The sequence below is a fragment of the Phlebotomus argentipes genome, unplaced genomic scaffold (genome assembly GCF_947086385.1).
Source record: "Phlebotomus argentipes unplaced genomic scaffold, Phlebotomus argentipes genome assembly contig_46, whole genome shotgun sequence".
Taxonomy (NCBI): domain Eukaryota; kingdom Metazoa; phylum Arthropoda; class Insecta; order Diptera; family Psychodidae; genus Phlebotomus; species Phlebotomus argentipes.
This window is the reverse complement of record NW_026776153.1, coordinates 235,404-251,376: the sequence shown is the minus strand read 5'-3', so window position 1 is coordinate 251,376 and position 15,973 is coordinate 235,404. Positions and strand designations below refer to the sequence as shown.

At 47.4% G+C, this 15,973-nt stretch overlaps 9 protein-coding genes across 9 annotated transcripts; 6 read left to right on the top strand and 3 right to left on the bottom strand.

Annotated features, from left to right (window-relative positions):
* The first annotated feature begins 94 nt into the window (after positions 1-94).
* On the top strand, positions 95-865 carry LOC132261906 (uncharacterized protein C18orf19 homolog A). Its single transcript, XM_059760939.1, has 2 exons — positions 95-498; positions 559-865. Exons 1-2 carry the CDS (start codon positions 107-109, stop codon positions 839-841), a joined length of 675 nt encoding a protein of 224 aa, XP_059616922.1. The 5' UTR covers positions 95-106; the 3' UTR covers positions 842-865.
* A 108-nt stretch (positions 866-973) lies between these two features.
* On the bottom strand, positions 974-4,111 carry LOC132261850 (LIM domain-containing protein jub). Its single transcript, XM_059760867.1, has 6 exons — positions 2,502-4,111; positions 2,270-2,416; positions 2,030-2,199; positions 1,891-1,953; positions 1,571-1,736; positions 974-1,506 (listed from the first exon to the last, which is right to left on the bottom strand). Exons 1-6 carry the CDS (start codon positions 3,781-3,783, stop codon positions 1,265-1,267), a joined length of 2,070 nt encoding a protein of 689 aa, XP_059616850.1. The 5' UTR covers positions 3,784-4,111; the 3' UTR covers positions 974-1,264.
* Positions 4,112-4,224: 113 nt separating this feature from the next.
* On the top strand, positions 4,225-5,211 carry LOC132261895 (peroxiredoxin). Its single transcript, XM_059760928.1, has 2 exons — positions 4,225-4,390; positions 4,464-5,211. Exons 1-2 carry the CDS (start codon positions 4,358-4,360, stop codon positions 5,121-5,123), a joined length of 693 nt encoding a protein of 230 aa, XP_059616911.1. The 5' UTR covers positions 4,225-4,357; the 3' UTR covers positions 5,124-5,211.
* An 18-nt stretch (positions 5,212-5,229) lies between these two features.
* Positions 5,230-8,513, top strand: LOC132261862 (uncharacterized). Its single transcript, XM_059760878.1, has 6 exons — positions 5,230-5,301; positions 5,460-5,784; positions 5,975-6,176; positions 6,739-6,821; positions 6,886-7,893; positions 8,194-8,513. Exons 2-6 carry the CDS (start codon positions 5,733-5,735, stop codon positions 8,511-8,513), a joined length of 1,665 nt encoding a protein of 554 aa, XP_059616861.1. The 5' UTR covers positions 5,230-5,301; positions 5,460-5,732.
* Positions 8,514-8,771: 258 nt separating this feature from the next.
* On the bottom strand, positions 8,772-11,231 carry LOC132261878 (WW domain-containing oxidoreductase). Its single transcript, XM_059760903.1, has 3 exons — positions 10,636-11,231; positions 9,011-9,959; positions 8,772-8,951 (listed from the first exon to the last, which is right to left on the bottom strand). The coding sequence occupies exons 1-3, from the start codon at positions 10,731-10,733 to the stop codon at positions 8,772-8,774; spliced, it is 1,227 nt and encodes a 408-aa protein (XP_059616886.1). The 5' UTR covers positions 10,734-11,231.
* On the top strand, positions 11,124-11,913 carry LOC132262209 (uncharacterized). Its single transcript, XM_059761396.1, has 3 exons — positions 11,124-11,237; positions 11,424-11,565; positions 11,633-11,913. Exons 1-3 carry the CDS (start codon positions 11,124-11,126, stop codon positions 11,911-11,913), a joined length of 537 nt encoding a protein of 178 aa, XP_059617379.1.
* On the top strand, positions 11,691-13,725 carry LOC132261873 (uncharacterized). Its single transcript, XM_059760890.1, has 2 exons — positions 11,691-11,797; positions 12,020-13,725. The coding sequence occupies exon 2, from the start codon at positions 12,035-12,037 to the stop codon at positions 13,607-13,609; it is 1,575 nt and encodes a 524-aa protein (XP_059616873.1). The 5' UTR covers positions 11,691-11,797; positions 12,020-12,034; the 3' UTR covers positions 13,610-13,725.
* On the top strand, positions 13,649-14,451 carry LOC132261915 (uncharacterized). The gene is made up of 2 exons (XM_059760952.1): positions 13,649-14,175; positions 14,259-14,451. Exons 1-2 carry the CDS (start codon positions 13,727-13,729, stop codon positions 14,449-14,451), a joined length of 642 nt encoding a protein of 213 aa, XP_059616935.1. The 5' UTR covers positions 13,649-13,726.
* On the bottom strand, positions 14,351-15,923 carry LOC132262199 (RNA-binding protein NOB1; the record flags this gene model as incomplete). The annotated part of the gene is made up of 3 exons (XM_059761387.1): positions 14,351-14,757; positions 14,820-15,728; positions 15,786-15,923. Coding segments are annotated over 3 exons (1,350 nt in total), but the record flags the coding sequence as incomplete, so codon positions are not given.
* Positions 15,924-15,973: the final 50 nt, after the last annotated feature.

Here is a 15,973-nt window from a genome sequence, read left to right as displayed (position 1 = left end):
TCCTGATCGCGTGACAGGCGATGAAGATTTACGACTGGCTGAAGGATTGTGATTGCTGTCTTGAATTTTCACTGAGTTTGCAGCTGGCATTGTATAACCTCAAACAATGACCTGCCGACAATTGGTGCGTGTTTTCTCCCGATATCCTGGGCAAAATCTCTACTCCAGACTGCCCACACATGCACGTGCCGTCAGGAAAGTGTGCCCCCTGGCTGCCGGATCCTTTCTGATAAAGCATCCGAGCGATTTGTGGAGTGACTGTGCTACCAGAGCCTTCTCGCAGACTCTGCAGCAACGGATTAGGTCTTCAGAGTACTCACAATGTGCCGAAAAACCACAAAAGAGCTCCACGGAGGAGCTTGCGCCGGAACCTCCGAAGAAGGAGGGCCTCGTGGCGCGGTTTAAAAAGATGTACAAGGAGTACTGGTACGTTTTGCTGCCCGTGCACATTGTCACGTCCACCGGTTGGCTCGGAGGCTTCTACTATCTCTCCAAGAGGTGAGTCTCTCCCTGACACTTTTAAGCTCGTCTTCCTGATTGTCTTTCATGTCTTTTCAGTGGCGTAGACATTGCGACTATCCTCGAAACGTTACACTTCAACGAGACTATCATTTCCCACTTGAGAGACTCTCATCTTGGTCACCTGGCTATCGCCTATTTTCTGTACAAGATCTTCACACCGCTGCGTTACATGGTGACGTTGGGCGGCACTACGCTGAGTATCAAATACTTGTCCCACTGGGGCTATATTAAACCCGTGCCTAGCAAGGACCGCCTCATGCAGATTTACCAGGATAAGAAGGCCGCCAGGATTCAAGCTAGAGAGGACAGGCGCAAGTGAGAGTCTCTCTTGGACCTTCGCTCGGATGATCTTCAATGTTACTGCTTCACGGAGTCATCCTTGCTGTGTAGTCTTGTTGCTCCTGATCCTCTCTCTTGAAGCGGAATGTAAGTCGCTGCAATGCACGCAATATTTTCTTCATGGAAAGTTTATTGTGTGTTAAATATTGAGTACATAAGTCTAATATATTATGCTTATTTTACGAAATATATTATTAAAGCCGAAGATTGAAGGGTTTATGTATCCTGCTGAAGAGGGAAATTCGCGGTACGTTTGTTTAAATATTGCCAAGGATATTTAGCTGGGAAGATCTTGAAGAATTGTGGATTATTAGATGCTGCGTGAAAATCCCGATTATATTGTCCTTTATATTACGTCCATGTCTTTTTTTCGTTATCATCATTTTCTCCATATAATCCAGCCTCAACCCATGTACTGATAAGTGGCCGATACGGGCTCAATGACACGATTGTGCGGCTGCATGGATATCTTCTGGATGTGACAAGCACGACACATCAGTCGTCCCTCGAAGGGATAACATCTCTTGTCCGGCTCGTCCGTCAGTTGCATGCCACATTCCTCGCAAATGTAGCAATCCACATGGAAGTCCTTGTCCATTGACACAACCCTGACAGTCTCTTCGGTTCCCTCCACCGGCGTAATTCCTGCAAAACCCAAGGCATTAGCACATCTCTTTCTCTCTGTGCCCATTGGCATTTGAAGACTCACCCTTGCCACAGCTGGCGCACTTTGGGGCAAACATTCGATGATAATCGTTGACGCAGTAGATTTTATTGTCCACATCCACAGTGAAGGGCACTCCATCGAGGCATTCGTTGCACACGCAACAGCGAAAGCAGCCTGGATGATACGATTTGCCCATGGCTTGCAAGATCTGCAAATGATTTCAACAACTATGATTAATATTCATGCGAGAGGAAGACTAATTAATTCCCCACAAAAAACAGTCACTTTAGCAATTAAGCATGCCCAAAATCTTCTAATGAAGTCACAAACAGTCTAAAAATGGAATTATTATAGTTTCTTACCATTTCCATTATTAAATGTCCACAAATTGCACACTTCTCAGCCGTCTGTTGGAATCCCGAGTACTGCGGAAGCACAAAAAGAGAGAGAGAGAGAAAAAAACTTACCAAACGTTCTCATTAGCAACTAATCATGTCTTACCATGTAGTCTTCTTCACAATAAACCCGACCATGAACATTGTAGAAAGCCTTTCCCCTCAGTGCTCTGCCGCAGGAGCAGCAAATGAAGCAATTCGTGTGATACAGATTCCCCATCGCCTGACACGCCTGCCCAGCTCCAGTCACTTTATCTCCACATGTGTGACAAATGCCTGGAAAAAGAGGGACAAATTCCACATAAAATTTCACTCATGAATTCGATGAATACTGCCAAGATTTTACCGAAATACTCTCCCTGCTCCTCATTCCTCTCCATCTCCTCCTCAAGCTGTCTCGTCAGCTCCTCAATCTTGCGCTCGGCCTCTGTGGGACCAGTTCCACGCGGTGGAGTCACATTGTAGGGCAGAAGATTCTTCGAGAGCCCTTTTGCTAGAGACGACGAGAAAAATAACCGTCAAAATATCTCTTAACACGCTTAACAGGAAGAAGTGCGATATGAAGAAATGAAACTGACTACACTCACGTCTTCCCGAACCGCTGCCGCTGCTGTGCTGCGACGGAGTGGGCGAAGCCGCTTCGGCCAGAGACTCCCTGTCCTGCTTCACCTGCTGACTCTGCACTGGCGGCGATGAGGCCTTCTTGGGCTGTGGCTTGGGTGGCAGCGGCTCCGGAAGACTTGTCTCCAGCTTCTGCTTTGCTACTGGCGGCGGTGGAGCGATCGCCGTGGCCGGACCGGCGACGTATGCAGTGACTTTCGTGGGATTGTTGGTTGAGGACGTGGTGGAGAAGACAGGCGCCGCCTGGGAGTGGATCTGGGATAACGTGCCAGCCGACATGCACACGTAGTCAGAGCCGTTGATGTCGTCCGCGGCGGCCTTCTGGCTGGGCGTGTACTTCTTGGGCTCGTACTGGGGCAGATAGGCGAAGTGCTTGGGAGACTTCTGGAACTCGTACGCACCGCCGCCGGAGGTGTTCTGATAGATGGGATTGGGGATGATAGGCTTCATGGGTTGATAGTGCGGCGGCTGTTGCACGGACTGGGCGAGCGGGAGCGGCGGATGGTGGTACTGCACCATGGCGGCTTTGGGCGGGAAGCTGTTCAACTGCGAGTAGTGACTCTTCGCGGATGCCCCCGAGCTGCTGTGCGAGTGATGCGGGCTGCCGTTGGACTGCTGCGCTTTGTTGAGACTCGTGGCCACCGAGGGGGCCACCATGTTGGTCTGATAGGAGTGCGACGCGGTGGCGGAGGGGCTGTCTGTACGGTGGTAGTACACCGCTTGCCCCGGAGAGGCCTGGGGCTGCGCCCGCTGACCCGACATGATGTGCAGATTCTCGTAGATGTGCACTTGGGGCTCGCTCTCCGGCTGCGGAGTGTGCGCATAGCGACTCGCGCTGCCCGGCGGCGCCGGAGAAGTCATTGAACCCGACACCGGGACCTGTGGCTGCGCTCTCTTGTTCGCGCAATCGAAGCTCCCGTAGTACGGGCCCTGGTCCGCGCCCAGGTACTCCAAGTTCTCATACACGGGCCCCGTGACGCCCGCCGGAGCCGCGAAGCTGGCTTTGGGGCTGTCGGAATGCTGCGAAGAACCGGAATGTGAATGGGAGTGTGTGGGACTGTTCGTGGGCAAGTAGGAGCCAATCTTCTGGTGCACCACACTCTTCCCCACTTGGCCGGGGCGCTGAATCCTGTACGAGTTGGCCTCCTGCTCCTCAGCGAGGCGCAGATTCTGGAGGCGCACCAGGTAGTTGGGATCATGGTTGGACTGGGCTTGCAGCTGGTGGTGAGGCGACGACATCCTTTTGGTGGCTTCTCACGCGCGAATCTGCTGGACAGGTTGAGTTTTCCACGGTGAAAAATCAAAGTAACGGAATGTGTGGAGATAAAGGAAAAACAGCAGAGTCGCGCTTTTGTTATCACAGAAATGGCAAATATTCGCGCAAATACGCAACACTCGAGCACTTCAACACTACCACGGCCTTCCTCACGGCGGAATCTCGCGATTAGACCATTTTTTCGTCCGGTTGGAGTGGAAATTGGTCGTGAAAATCACGAAGAAAAGAGTGCAACAACACAAATAGAGGTATTGACAAAACTAGAGGATGACAATTTCACGCGTTCGCCACTGATTCGTCCGGATTCGTCATCTCGTCGGCTCACCCGGTGGGACGATCTCTACCACTTGCTGTACTGAAACTCTACCAACAACCGGCTTGCTGGCGGAGTAAGTGGAGCGACTACTCAGCTGAGTGGTAGAAAAACTATCATCGCGCTCCGTGGGGGAATCTCAGTTCTGGCCAGTCTTTCTCGCTAGCCAAAAGTATTTATTTATAGCAATCTCATTCGTCCCAAACTCAAGTATCTTTGCAGAAATGGCCACAATTGTGCGCTCTCTTCTCAAGACAGTAAGATCTATTGTGTGTAGTTTTAGTTTTCTAGCTTCATGATTTATTACGCAACTTGCCACACTATTTCCAGAATCTTCCATCCGCTCTCCGTCAGACTTCTCTCTTCCGGCGCCATATCTCTACCGGAACTCCTCTGCTGGCTGCCAAGATCCAACAGCCGGCGCCCAATTTCAAGGGCACGGCTGTTGTCAATGGGGAATTCAAGGAGATCTCCCTGAGTGACTACAAAGGAAAGTACCTCGTGCTGTTTTTCTACCCCCTGGACTTCACTTTTGTCTGCCCCACGGAGATCATCGCCTTCAGTGACCGAATGTCGGAGTTCCAGAAGCTCAACACTGAAGTTGTGGGCGTCTCTGTGGACTCGCACTTCAGTCATCTGGCGTGGACGAATCTGGAGAGGAAGCACGGCGGCCTGGGGAAGCTGAAGTATCCCCTCTTGGCAGACATCACGAAGCAGATCTCACGAGACTACGATGTGTTGCTGGAGCAGAACGGAATCTCTCTACGAGGCTTATTTATTGTCGATCCAAATGGCATTTTGAGGCAAATCACCGTGAACGATCTGCCGGTCGGTCGTTCGGTGGATGAAACATTGAGGCTCATCAAGGCATTCCAGTTCGTCGAGAAGCACGGCGAAGTGTGCCCGGCCAACTGGAATCCAGATACCAATCCTGACACCATCAAACCCACAGTTCAAGCATCCAAAGATTACTTCCAGAAGCACGGATAAGCTTATCTCATGACCTAGGTCAGTAATAACCATGATTTTATTACCATCCCTGCTGTGGAAGCATAAATAAAGAGATTTGGTAGAAAAATAGATTTTCCTATAGGAAAACAATGTTTTCTGAGCGAATCAAGGATCAGAATAAAACACAGATTGACTAATTGAATAAAAGGGATAAAAGGTAAGTGGATAAAAAAAAAACTAATAGAATTTTAAACTTTTGATTCTGGCTTATCCGATGGAAGATTGGCTGAGAATTACATTTCGTTTCTGGAAAATTCCAAAATGCATTTTCCGACCATTCATAAACTATGTTCACTGATATTGATGTATACCTAGTTTGCCTCTGGAGGCATTCCAAACGAAAAATACCTGCGATGCAACGGCGGATAAGGGGAAAGTGGTGAGTACAAGCAACGAGTGCCAACTCCCCACCTTGGTGACAGTTGATGGTGAAAAAAGCCAGTTTGTTGCTGATCGCGAAGCATTTTGTGTTTTTTCTCCTTTGTGAAACTGAAAACAGTGGTTTTCTCACTTTGTCGTGCCCCGAAATAATATAAAACTGTAATGTAGCACTTGAGCAAGTGACATCCCAGAGAATTACCGTGAAAAATGACTGAGCTGACGAAGGAGAATCTGCCAAAAAGTGGACGCGTGAACGCAGGTGAGATTTTTTCCACCTTCCCCGGGAGAGTTTCTTTCTCTCAGAAGGCGTTCAAATCAAAAGTAGCGCATTTGTTCGCTCTCTCAATGATTTTCCCATAATTACCGCGAGTCTTGCGAGAGATTTCTCCGTTCCATTTCTGACGTGTCGCGCCTGTTTAATCGTCCGTGAATTTTGGTGTGTTTTGCAGTGTGCAAGGAGTGGCTTGTCCGGGAAGATGGGGCGCTTGCCTATCAGCTGCAATCCCAAGAGATCAATGAGCACTACAAGGGGAATCGCTTCCGGAACGCTCTAGTGCGCCAGGATTATCCCACAGCGCTGCACGAGCAGATCAAGGAGAAGGAATACGCAGAGCGACAGGCAGCACTCTATCATCAAATGATTAACGAACAGTGAGTCGCCCTTTCTGCATTTAAACGGAAGCCCTGGGGCTCACGAGACCGTTTCCATTGCTTGCTAGTTGGGATTAATTCAAAACACGCTTATCAGTTGAGTGTTATCAGGGCTCTCTTAACTTGTTTCCAGTGCGTTAAGAGAATTCAGAAGGCATTTTTTAATCACTTGAGCACACAGAAACGACCTTCAGTTTATTTAAATGACTCAGAATTTGTGCTTTTCTTTCCAATTCTCTAACCACTTTGCCGTCTTCGTAAAGTCATTCTCGAGACGCACGAAAATGTAATGCGGATTGAAGAGAGTTCATCATCCTCATACATTTACTTCTCGTCTTGAAATTTTATTAAGCCACAATTCATGCTAGAGAGACAATTAAAGGCCACGATAAATGGTGAATGTGTGGAAAGAGGTAAATAATTGCGCAAAGTGACGCGGAAGGGAAGAATGCAGTGAAAAACTGACCATTTATCACAACACTCGATCTCTTTTGCTTGAGTAGTGAAATGTGAGGCGATCTGTGAAATGTGAGACGTTTATTTGTTTGTTACGCTTTTCCAGGGAAGAGGCGGACGCGAGAGTGGCACGGGACTTGGCGAAGAAGCTGGATGTGGACGTGGAGAAGAGGCACCTCGTGAGTGAAGGTAAAGTTCAGGAGTACTTATGGAAATGATGGTATTTTCGTGACGCTCTGTGTCTCAATTTCAGCTCCACCGCTGCTGAAGAATGAACTGCCGATTCCGCCGAGGAATTCAAAGACGCAGCGACCAAATATCATTCAGCACACGCCACCAATTGACGCGCCAATTGAACGGATGCCGGCGAGTGCTCAGCTGAACTATGCTCAATTGGATCTGCCACGACCGTCGACATCGTCATCATCCACGTACGACACGGTGTACAATGCACGCAAAATGCCTTCGCTGGACGATTGCCCAGTGAATCTGCAGTCGCACACACCAGAAAAGGTCTTGGCACCGCCACTGCCGCGCCGGGAGAATCACTTTGACGCCTTCGAGCAGAATCTCAACGGTGTGGCGCACTGCAGCAAGCACTATGATGATGAGGCGGAGGAGAATTGCAACTTCCAGAAGCTCTCGCCGGCCAAGTTCGACTACTTGATGGGCAACAAGCCCTCGTGCTCAGCAGATGATCCCATTGAGACGCTGCGGGATCTGGGATTGCCACCTGAGGAGATCCAAGAGATTGACAGGCGTGCCAGGCAGGAGAGAAAGGATGAGGAACTCGCCAGGCAACTCCAAGAGCAGCTGACGTGTGAAGTGAGCCAGGAGGAGCGTGATAGGATTGTGGCAATGGAGGCGCAAGATAAGGAACTTGCCCGGATGCTGCAGGATCGGGAGAGGGCCAAGGCGAAGAGGGCGAAGGAGAGGGCACGTCTCAAGAAGCAACAGCAGCAGCAGGAAGAAGAAGAGGCCGCCAGAGGAATAGAGAAGCCTCCGATGATGCATGAGTCCGATGGGGACTCTTATGCCAATCCAGTGGACTTCATTGAGAATAATCACGGACATCAGGAGTATCAGCGAGAGCAGTTTGGGAGAAGTTCGCAACTGAACAGCGATGAAAACTACTCGAATCCAGTTGACATGCTCATGCAGTCGTCCAACGACACTGACCAGGTCAAAGTGTCTATTAACATAAAGAAACAAACGGCTGGAGCGAAGAAGCAAGATGATCAGTTTGGATATTCAATGTCGGGTGAGTTGAAATGAGGATAAACACTTCTTAACTTTATGCGATGTTGGGATCGATTAATTTGTTCTTGGTTTCTCATGTTTCGCGACACTGATTTTTATCAGGCGCTCACAGTGAATTGCTGTGAAATCCCATCTTCTAATGAGCATGTTTCTTGTGTAGACTATTGTTAACCTTGCACTTTGCCGGTGACTTTCTCTCAAAGTGACGTGAAAATTACCACACAAAGTCAATGTAAATGAGTACAGAAGAAGTTACCATTGATTGAAATATGGTGTGAATGAATTGCGCTCCACTTTCTAGGATCATCGAGTGCCAACAACTATCAGGGACCGTCGAGGCCCAATCATTTGGACATCAGAGGTCCGATCAATCGACCGGCCGCGCCGAGAGCTCATTTGCCGGAGGGCATCGAGAATATTGCCACAATCATCGATCCCACGTATCAGCACAGTGCGAACTCCACGCCCGGAAGCGCCTTGACGCCGCCGGAAATGTCAGCAGAATTCTCAGATCATAGCTCCAGTCCAGTGCCTCCATACATGCCAATCCAGGGCTCGCGTCGGACAACGTCCCTGGAGCATAAGAAGAAGAAATCAAAAGATAAGTGTGCTCATCAGTAACTCCAATAAGTATTTTATATTTTATACTCTCTTTTTGACCATTTTTTTGCGCTAATTTTATACACACTCCGTTTTTATTGTAATTGAGTAGTTCACTCAAATGATACTGCCTTTTGTGTATCCAGCAGTGAAGATTACTCACTTTCCGAATAGATATTAAAAGTAATATTATTGCATTGGAAATGAGAATGTTTAATATAGTTATCTCTCCCTGACCGTACGTTAGTTACAAAAGAAGCCTTGAAGCGACGCAAACGATTACTTATTCAGAATGTGCTCGATCATTTTCTCGCTCAGTTCCCACACCTTCTCGGACATCTGGTCGTTCTGGGATAATTGACTGGGCTCACAGAAGAAACAGTTGTTGAAATAGATGCCAGTCAAGCCTGTCAATTCAGGTGCCACAGCGCAGTAAATTGTCGTGCTGGCCGCTTGTTGCTAGAAAAAGGCGCGATTTTAGTGGGTAACAAATGAACTTTACTGGGTAAAAATCTCACCAGGGACTTCGTGAAGGGTCGCACGAGGGCGAAGAAGAAGCGAAAGAGCCACCAGTGACGACTGATACTGGTGGAAACCAAATTCCCCGGATGGCAGACGAACACGGAAATGCCGCGGTTTTGCCAGCGCTTTCCCAACTCCCGAGCAAAGAGCACATTGCACAGCTTGGAGTTGTTGTAGGCCATCATGCTGCTGTACTTCGCCTCGGACACGGACAAGCTGTGCTCCGACAAGCCCTCGAGTTTCAGATTGCTGAACCTGTGCGACTCCGAGGACAGCACGACGACACGTGAGGTGTGATCCAGCAAGTCCGCGAGCAGCATCGTGAGATGGAAGTGTGAAAGATGGTTCACTTGGAAGGTGATCTCGAGGCCATCCGGAGTGACGGTGTGACTCGTGCCCATGACGCCGGCGTTGAGGATGAGAAAGTCCACGTGCTTGAACTGCATCTTAATCATTGTCTCGAAGTGCTTGCACGAGGCGAGACTGGTCAGGTCCAGCGGGCGGAAGTGCAGGAGACGCGCCGCGTGGGGACGCTCTTGGCCGATGCGCTGAATGGCCTCTTCAGTGGACTCCTGGTTGCGATTGGCCATGATAACGGTGCATCCGTGGAAGGCCAACGATTTGGCTGTCTCATAGCCGATGCCCACATTGCTGCCAGTCACGATAGCCAGCTTTCCAGACAAATCCCGCCCATGGAGGATCTGCAGTGCCGTGCTGGAGCCATCGAAGCGCTGTCGAATCTCACTGATGCTCGGCGGAACTTCCTCAATGGCAAATGCCAAACGAGGATCAATGTACGTCGTCGTCTTGTTGTTGTGATCAATGAAGATCACCTTCCCAGTTTTCTCCTCGATCTTCCTCTCCCAGCCCATTGGCAGCTCTCCGGCCACTTTCTTGATCTTCCCCGTGCGCGGATGCGTCCACTGAGTGCTCTTGCTCTGGTGACTGCAAGTAGAGATTGGAGATGATGTGCGCAATTAGGTGGAAAAATGGAGGCATTGGTGAGTGAAGAATGCAATTTAGATATTTATCAGGAAATTAGTCAAATTACTACCTCAAATTAGTATTTTAAGTTTGAACAATTTTAATTTGCATTGCAAGATTAATGATATTTCTCTATTATTTGCATTTGCAATGATCTACACTTCGGTGGATTTGTGAGTTATTCAAATAAGGGAAAATTGGAGTGTTTTAGAAGTTTTAAAGGTAGGAATAATTGAAACCTTTGAGAATGATTTATAAGGCGAGAATGAGCTAGTTCTCACTTTCTGAGGAAATGTGTAAGAATGTTTAAACCTACAATTGTGTGCTCAAAACTGCGCCGCTTTGCCCTACTATTGATATATTTAGATGTCATCAACCGCACAATTTTCTGAAGATTTCCAGAGCAATATAATTTCTCTTCAATATATATTTCAAATGAATGCATTTTAGAGCATTTTTCTCATATAATAAAAGCTTGCACAATACGATAATTTAGTAAATATTGACAAAATTGTACACCACAGAAAGTAACAGTGATAGTGAGATCATCACGTATCAGAGCGAAAAACCACTACGAGGCGTGACTACTTTTTGATCACTTCTAATTATGCCCATTTAGAAATTCCCTTTTCCTTACTTCACATAATAGACGTATCCATCGTTTGTTGCTCTTTCCTCCCACGCCGGAGGCAATTCATCCTCTGAATCAGAATCCTGGCCAAGAGACATTTTCATCTTAGAATATGGGAAAACCCGCCAAAACTACTTCACACTTTGAATGTTGGTCTAACACTGATCAATTCTGGGGAATTTCTCGAGAATCATCGGAAAAATTCACACAATTATTAAGTGCAAAATTGAAGTAATTATTTTGCATGAATGAAAAGGTAAACAAACACGGATCTCTTGCTGTCAGTTGCTCCAACTCCGGTGTGGCGATTGCAGCGCCAATTTCTCACACACACACTTGTTGGCGCCGTCTGTCTACAGGTGGCAGCACAATAGACGAGTAGTTTGGCTACATAACCTCAGAAATTCATGCGGACGCCGTGGAAAATCTGTCTGAAGACTCGGTTTTTCTCTGTGATTTTACTCAATCAAAGTGAACACAAACAGTATCCAGTCATGCTGTGTCCAGATATGTGGAATTTGCCACAACCAAAGTACAGTTACGAGGCGAATAGCTTCAAACGACACATCATAGAGAAGAAAGTATCGTCCGGGAACTTCTGTGAATATGTGAGTGTTGGTTGCTTTTCCCACGAAAGTCGATTTTTCCCCAATTCACGAGAGATCACGGGCTGTTGCGTGCAGTCGGGTCCACTTGACCCGATGTATTGCGAAAATTGTAAAAATAACCAACAGTGGGCGTGACTGACTTTTTCTCATAAGCAGGAAAATTTTCAATTGCGATTTATTCTTCAGATCACCATCGTGATTCCAGGCGATTTCCCACATCCTGAATCCGCGGAAAACGCTCTGCGGGGCAGTGACTCTTACACAGTAAAGGAACTGCCTTTGACGGAGTTTCTGGAGCCGGAATTCATTGAGGGATTCGCGAAGAGAGGTGAGTTTTTAGACATCTTCTGCCAAAGAACAAATGCTGATTGTGGATTTCCCGGATTTCCCTGCAGGAAAATTTTATGGACTGTCTCTGAAGCAGGATAACGAAGCTGATTGTTGTGTGGCACTCACACCAAACGGATATCTTAGCATTGCCGTGAACAGGGACACTTTCGAGTCCATTCAACTCACCGGGAAGCCTATTCAGACCTCGAGGAAGTCCAAGGACCGCTATCGTGAGTACTTCAATGTTTCTTGCATGAAAGTGGCCAGACGGAAGTCACTCGAGATTGTCAGGAAAATGTATCTATTTTCTGCCTCAATGCAAGAAATGGTTCAATTTTACGAGTGAAATTGTCTGGTCACTTTATCTCTGTCTTGTATGTAGAAGCCGAAATGTAGCTTATGAGTGTTGTGTGCTGTGCGGGTTTAGAAGTGACTGGACGCCCTCTTTGCAGGGTTAACCGGGTGGGATGCCCAAAACCCGTCAGCCTGCCCTCCTGGGCGTTCTGTCGCTGCGGGCCGTGGCCTCGTGGCTGTGCAGCCTAGCCAAGCAGTATATGCCGGTGATCGCACAGATCTCCAAGGTGAATGTCCAGGAAGCTGCCATCATCCTCAAGGGCAAAATGGTGCTACTACACGACCTGTTTGAGTACAATGTACCCTTTTGTCTGTACGACAAGTTGGCTGAGGAGATGTATCTGGCCATTCCGCAGTTGATTGACAATATCAAGAGTCGCCAGGAGTTGAATTCTTCAATGGGGAAGTTCCTGAGTGAAGTGAATGTTGCCGTGTCGCTCACAGAGGTTCTGCTGTCTTCCAATCTGCAGACGCTGAATTTCGATCGCGTCCCGAAGATGATGAGACACATTTTCTACATGAAGCTGGATCAGTTGACAGGATTGAAGTCTCTTGATCTCGGATCACTGTCCGGTGGGTGGAAGACGCAGGATATGGAGCCGACGGTGTTGAATGGCATACTGAATATGAAGCATTTGCGATCGATTTGCATAAATTACGATGCAACTGATAATATTATCAAGTGTTTGGGCGAGTGTTGTCCAGATCTTATGGCTATTGACTTCAGTTCATCGAAATGCATCACAAATGCCAGTGTGGAATTACTGATGTCGCTGCGATGTCTCAAGAGGGTGATCTTGTACAGAACTTCGGTCACGATGGAGGGATATATTAAGCTGTTGCTGAATTTGCCCAGGATTGAGGATCTGGGCAGATATGATGATCTTGGACGCTGTCTGTCCTACATTGACACATACTATCCGGACCAGGAGGAATTGCAGCTCACCAAGTTTATCAGTCACTACGCAACAACTGAACATCTGCAGATTCTGGGCAGACTCTGTCCGAGACTTCACACAGTTTCCTTGTTTCACAACGCTCTTCTGGTCGATCTGATGACGTTGATTGCCATTGATGAACTCAAGGATCTGAAGCTGCTGTCGGCGGACTTCTTCGCTGACCAGATTCGTCATGTGCTGGAAGTGAAGGGCTGCAATTTGACACACTTGCATCTTGAGCATGTGGATGAGATTGACATGAATGCATTGATCTACATCAGTCAATTCTGTCCGGATCTCAAGTCTTTCGTCATCTACAATTGTGAATTGGTGGACAGCACATCGTTGTGCATGAGGCGTTTCCCAATTCCACCCTACATGAATCTCGAGCGACTGACCATCGCCGCGTCGTGCAAGTTTTGGCATCTGGACTTTTTGCTCGCAACGGCTCTCAAAATACGCTACATATACGTGGGCACGATGGTTCCAACGGACGATGACCTCATCGCTCACGTGCTTATGAAGAATCCCATGCCGAATCTTGAGGAATTCAGAGTGATCTTCTCAGATGCACTGACCATCAATTCGGCCTACAAGCTGGCCAACTGTTGCAGCAACTTGCAAAGACTCACAGAACTTGAGAGCTGGACAAAGATCAGTGAGCCTGAATTGACGGAGTTCAAGAAGTACATCAAAGTGAGGAATATGGATTTGGACATCAAATCGCAGAAATTCTCTGCTGATTCCTGAAGAAAATACTTTTCATGTTTTCAGTATAATAAAGCTATCAAATACTCTTATCATTCGGTGTCAATTAGCGGCAATTTCACACACACTCACACTCTCTTTTCAGTCTGCGAGATCAATATGAAAGATGACGCGCTGCTTAGGGACACTACCAAGCGAAGGATTATTATCAGGGCGCTGGAAAGACTGCCAGTTATGGATTTTCAATTCTCTTGGACACCAACTGGGAAGATGATCTGTCCCTCATCAGTGGCTCAATACTTTTCCAATCGGGGATTTACAGTGAATCTCTGTCCAACTAAGCGAAAAGAGAATGTCGTGTTCCCAGGGAGGATTCCCAGGATGATCATCAAAGAGCAGGAAGAACCAAAAGCTGATTTTGATGTAAGAGTTGCCGAGTTCCTGGAATTTGTCGGTCTTTTGGCTATGGATTGTTCCACAAAAGATGATGAATTCTTGAGTTCTTACACCTTCTCAGGATCCACGGAAAACACATCGAAGGTTACAGTGATCAAGTGGAAGGGAATGTTCACTAAGTATCTCCTGAACAGAGTCTTCAGATGGCTAGAGTGAGTATTTTATCAGAAGATTCTTACAGGTAACAAAAAGAATCTTAATATTGTGCGATTTTCTTTGCATTTATCCCCCACAGAACTTACCTTTTGCGCTTCCCAGCCATATCCTGGATTGTGCTCAATGTGGAGAAGAGTTCAGGGACACCCTTTGTGGATGGATTTAGTGACAGAACCTTCAGTATCGCCAACGATAGTTCATATGCGGTTATATTAGCGCCAAAGAAAGATTATATTTGGCATCAAATCATCCCCATCGACAAGAAATTCTAGATGCTACTTGTTATTGCGCCTGCTGTTAACGTATTCGTGATTACGGAGCCAATCCTTGATGTGACCACGATTCCTCAGCATCGCAGACTTGGAGTTGACGTCGCGCGCCACAAAAGGTGAGAATCCAGCTGTATAATCCTCATGCATAGCGTCTGTCTTCGTGCGAGCTACGCGAGAGGGCATTTGATGTGGCATCGGCTGATCTTCTACAAGCAAGAGATTTCGGGAATGCTTCCCGCCACGCGGCAGTGGCACAGAGACGTTCTTGCCCTTTGCTGTGATGGGTTTCCGGAAGTTTATGTGCACCTGAGGAGCGATAGGGAAGAATATAGACTCAGAAAATTTGAAAAAATTAGTGAGAATCTTACCACTTGTTGACCATTTTCGTCGATGCTCACGGCGCATCTCTTCAGTGTCTTGTTCCCACACTTGGGGCAGAACATCTTGTGCATAAGCGTGGTGATTTTGAAGCAGGTGTAGCAGCGAAGGACGAACATCCTCGAGTGACGGATCATGCGACCGTCCAAGGCACACAAATTGAGACCGATTTGCTTCAGGAGGTTTTGAACTGAGTAATCTGTAGAAACGCAGGCAACAATCGCTGGCTTCTCATCCTTCTCATCAAATCCCATGTCTTTCTTAAGCTGACCAATGTTTGAGGGCGTTATCCAGCCCTCATCATCATCGTCTGAAGCCTCTTCTTCGACTTCTTCCTCTTCTTCTTCGGAGTCTTCATGCTTCTTCAGGATTTCATCACAATTCAAGTCATTGAAGTCATCTGTGAGCTGCTTCACTTGATCGTCTTCCCCATCAGATGTTTCTGGAACGTCTTGAAGGTCTTCAGCTTCCTGATCTTCTTGGACTCCTTGATTTTCTTGCTCTTCTTGATCGCTTTCCGGAAGGGCTTTCTCTGCTGGCAATTCATTGGTTTCGCTCTCCTTCGGCATGTAGAATCCCATCAGTTTGCTGTTCTCCAAACCATTCTTCTCTGGTTTCTTGATAATTGTCTTTGACGCTAGAGGTTCCTGCCTCAGATGCTCAGTGCCCACATATTCCTTTTCCAGTTGGTAAGTCAGGGCCACAACTTTTAAGTCCACTGCAGATAAACTGGCATAGTCTCCTGTTTTCTTCGCAAACTCTCGCACGTACGTGAGATTCTCCTGAGTGGGCACTAGAACCTCCAGTTCGAATGGGAGCACCACAAGTCTCCGGAGCTGACGTTTATTCTTGATCTCATCCAGAACTTCTGTGATTGTCACCACTTTCTCAGCAAGATCCTGATAAAAATATATAATTACACCTATTGGAAATTATTCACCGATGTCTCAACTCACCTGTAGAGGTGCATTTTCAATGAATGCAGCGGTATCTGCTACTAAAAACTTGATTTTCGTACCCATTTTCACGACAGTAGTACAAGCGCGCACGTGGAAATGAAAACAACGCACTGACCGCACTGACACTGTGTGTTTCTCTCATTCTTCGCATTGCGCGCTGGTGTCGATAGAGGGAATTCCGCCAA